This window comes from Mycetomoellerius zeteki, unplaced genomic scaffold, assembly GCF_001594055.1.
Source record: "Mycetomoellerius zeteki isolate Tzet28-1 unplaced genomic scaffold, Tzet1.0 scaffold548, whole genome shotgun sequence".
NCBI lineage: Eukaryota > Metazoa > Arthropoda > Insecta > Hymenoptera > Formicidae > Mycetomoellerius > Mycetomoellerius zeteki.
Window position 1 is genome coordinate 181,819 of NW_017257553.1, and position 3,561 is coordinate 185,379.

The following is a 3,561-nucleotide window of genomic DNA, read 5'->3' on the forward strand; positions in this document are numbered from 1 at the left end:
TTGTGGTATATATGTCAAGTACATATATATCATATTTAGTGATTCAAGATTGAATTTAAGCATTTTAAGATCTAGTTTCGACCGGTATAGGGCTCTAATTTATCGATTGTGTTTCTCACATATACGGTCTAAAAATGATATTAATGACAATCTTCTCCAATTATTTTTATCTAAGGCTTTGTTGTGAATCGATCTTCCGTTTGCTCGTAAGATGTAGATAGGTAGATAGATAGATAGATATCAGATACCTACTTCTTAATAATTTCAAATATTAACTGATGAAAATGAATTTTATTCCAATCGAAAATCTTCCTGAATGATTCCATAATAACTCCGTCAGTCAATATCTGACTCGGTTAGTAGAGAATTTGCCGTATTTCGTCAATTGCCAGGATCGCGGTTGCAGTTCGTTCCAATATATTGCCCCTGTGGTTTGAGTTTGATCTGATGGGATTTCAGTCTTGCGATCATCATTTTCCTGTAAGGCCGATTTTTTACAGAACAAATCGCTAAACATGAGCACAAAGAAGTACAGAAGTTCCACTATAGTGATGAAACTAAAGCCAATGAAGACGCCGCATATACCGCCGAGATCACCTGCAAAACGATCATCTTTATGATACGACATCTTGATAGCAAGGAAAGATAAGACGATTTGATGAAACTGCCGCGTGTTTTCAGTGTTCATTCTTAAAAAAATATTATACGCACGTAGTGGCGATTTACTCTATAAAAGAGATAGCGGATTTTTCCAGCAATATCACCGTCACTTTCCTTTTTTTACACACGCTTACTACTCTTTAATCAATGCTTTATAAATCGGATACGTAATGCTATCTTTTTTCCTAGTTTGTAAGTACATGTATATGCATATATAAACACACACGTATATACACTTCAATTCAAAATTTTGGAAACACTTTTTAAAAATTAACATTTTTGAGATTAATTATTCAAATATCTATAATAATTCTTTATAGATTCAATAATACTTATTGGACCTAAAGAATTATTGTTAAAAACACATTGTTTTATAGATATTTGAAACAATCCCTAAAGTCAATTTTTAAAAAGTGTTTCCAAACTTTTAGCCTACAGTGTATATAAATCTAATAAGTTCCGTCTTTGTATTAATATAGAATTATTGCTTTTCATTAGTAGTTAACGTAAAAAAATAACGACTCCCGGGTAGATTTAGATAGATGTAGAATTTATAACTGTATTTAAATTAGTGTTGAAAAAAGTGCATATCTGCTCTCACATTTGAAGTATTACCATTTTTTCTTGATTTTTATAGTATGTATAAATAATAAATATACAAAATAAGATATATAGAAAACTATGTTCAAATTTCACAATAACAGATTTTTTAATTAATAAGTAAAATGTCTAAAATTTTCAGACAGATTTATTTTGAATAAAACTTTTATCACTCTTCATTTTATCAGTAAATAAAATGCATTCACATATAATATATTTAATCAAATTTAAAATATTTGTTTTTTTCTAATGTACATTAATTATGTATTAAAAATTGTTTTCTTGAATTTTTGAGATTATGAAAAGTCGAATGTCGAATAAACTTCTCCATGTTTCTCAGAAAATATTCCTCTTTTCAGCAATTTATTCGCAAAGTAAGCACCGGCAACTAGAAATTGCGCTATGTGAGAAGTATTATCTTTTTTTTTGCATGAGAACCAGACTAGAGTGGAGAAACGTGATACACAGTCGGATATTAAAATTCCATTTTTGAAAACCCTCGGGCATCCTACAGAAGAACGCGGACAGAAAATTTCTCTTCCACACTACTCTAGCTTTGATCATGTGATATCTTTTTCATTTGTTTTGTATCAACTGTGAAAAGATTTGCTCATCGTCAGTTTTCATACTAAATGCAAAATTCTTTGTAATTTATTTCTTTCCCCAATGTGCAACTAATTAAAAATGTTAAAGGTGGAAATATCGCAAACCAGGAAGAGTCATTTCTTCAAAAATCTAATTATACATATAGATATGGAGCGCAGTGATATCAGAAGATATGGTAGTGTCTTGGCGCTAATTATAAGTACTATATTTACACTAATTAAGTTCAATGACAGATTAAGAGCAGGACCGTTTGTGTCTTTTACACACCCCTTTCTACTTATCACCTTTCTACTTATCAATTTTACTCACTTTACAGAATTATTTTTATAGTTTTTATCTTAAATTTGATTATTAAAAAAAACATTTTTTTTAAACTGAATAAAATAATTAAATTCATAATTACAAGATTTGTTAAAGAAGTATTAAATAAAAGAATCTTGTTTTTATAATTGATTCTATATTCAAAACAAATTGCATTTTCTTCAAGGGCTTTTTTAAAAGCTTTGATCCGATAAAATGATATAAAAGTTGGGATTAAGAATTTAAATTTAATCTCTCATTTATAAATATAATTCCTTAACAATCTGTACTTACTTACGAGATCATACCAGTAAAAAGACATGTCTTGTTTCAATATGACTGTACCGTATCTTGAAAAGTATATGTGTACTATTCCTTCATTAGTAACGTTGTAATTCTGTCTGAAATTAAGTAACAAAAGTAGTTTCAGCGCCTTTTTTAGGAATCTTCAAAAATTTTATATTTTATCAAGAATTTTATATTTTATACTGACAAAAATGTCGTATACTTACAATAAGTTAGTATTGAATTCACCAGGAGTCATAACAGTATTCCAAGATAATACATCGTAACTAATGTCTTCGCAGGAAGCAAAACAATTATAACAATGTAAAGCTTTTTCTTCCTTTTCAAAATTGGTGTGTTCTTCCTCGTGAGGGAGAATCGTTAACCAGCCAGCTATTTCATAAAGGAAATAAAAATCAATATATCGAGTATAGATGAAGTGATATTAATTTACTTAAATAATAAATTATAAATAATATAAATATTAAAATTTTTTAATTGTTTATGTAACGAAATAATTGCTTTTAGATTAATAATGTAATAATGTTTACATTTATGCTTAGCCAGGCATTCGAAGTCCAAGCTATTACAAATACGCCATGAATCTGAAATATATAACACAGTATATAAGTATACGTATAAATTACACATGAAACATAATAAATATAAATAAAGGATATTTATAAAATTAATTTATAAAAAAAGGACAAAATTTGCATAAGTAAAGTTTCTTTTTTGTAAAATCAATTTAAGGAATCCAGATAATTCTCACAACTTAATTAAATTGCTATATTTTATTATAACTCTCCTATTTTTAAATATATATGTATTACAACTTATATTATAAATATATTACGTTATAAAAAGATTTCTTAATTTGTTTTTCTAGTTATTGCAATAAATATTATCATACGCCTTTAATTGGAAAGACGCCGGCACCAAAATATATGAATTCATAAAAATTTCTTAAATTATATATATAGTATTTCTTAAATAATAATTTTTTTTTTAAATTATATTTATATTATATTTTTAAATTATATTTATATTATTCTATAAATTCATAAAAGATATTAGGCACGAAGAAATTCGCTTTGACCGAATACAGCG

The 3,561-nt window shown here is 27.0% G+C and overlaps 1 protein-coding gene across 1 annotated transcript; it reads right to left on the bottom strand.

Annotated features, from left to right (window-relative positions):
* Positions 1-340: 340 nt before the first annotated feature.
* LOC108727824 (sodium channel protein Nach) lies at positions 341-2,710 on the bottom strand. Its single transcript, XM_018456087.1, has 3 exons — positions 2,679-2,710; positions 2,461-2,567; positions 341-597 (listed from the first exon to the last, which is right to left on the bottom strand). The coding sequence occupies exons 1-3, from the start codon at positions 2,708-2,710 to the stop codon at positions 341-343; spliced, it is 396 nt and encodes a 131-aa protein (XP_018311589.1).
* Positions 2,711-3,561: the final 851 nt, after the last annotated feature.

Bases quoted from the DNA above. Each gene is read 5' to 3' on its own strand.
- LOC108727824 (XM_018456087.1), bottom strand. From the start codon at position 2,710: ATGACTCCTGGTGAATTCAATACTAACTTATT. The intron at 2,568-2,678 runs GTAAGTATACGA...ACTTAATTTCAG, and splicing joins GAATTCAATACTAACTTATT to ACAGAATTACAACGTTACTA. The intron at 598-2,460 runs GTAAGTACAGAT...ATCGTTTTGCAG, and splicing joins TTACTGGTATGATCTCGTAA to GTGATCTCGGCGGTATATGC.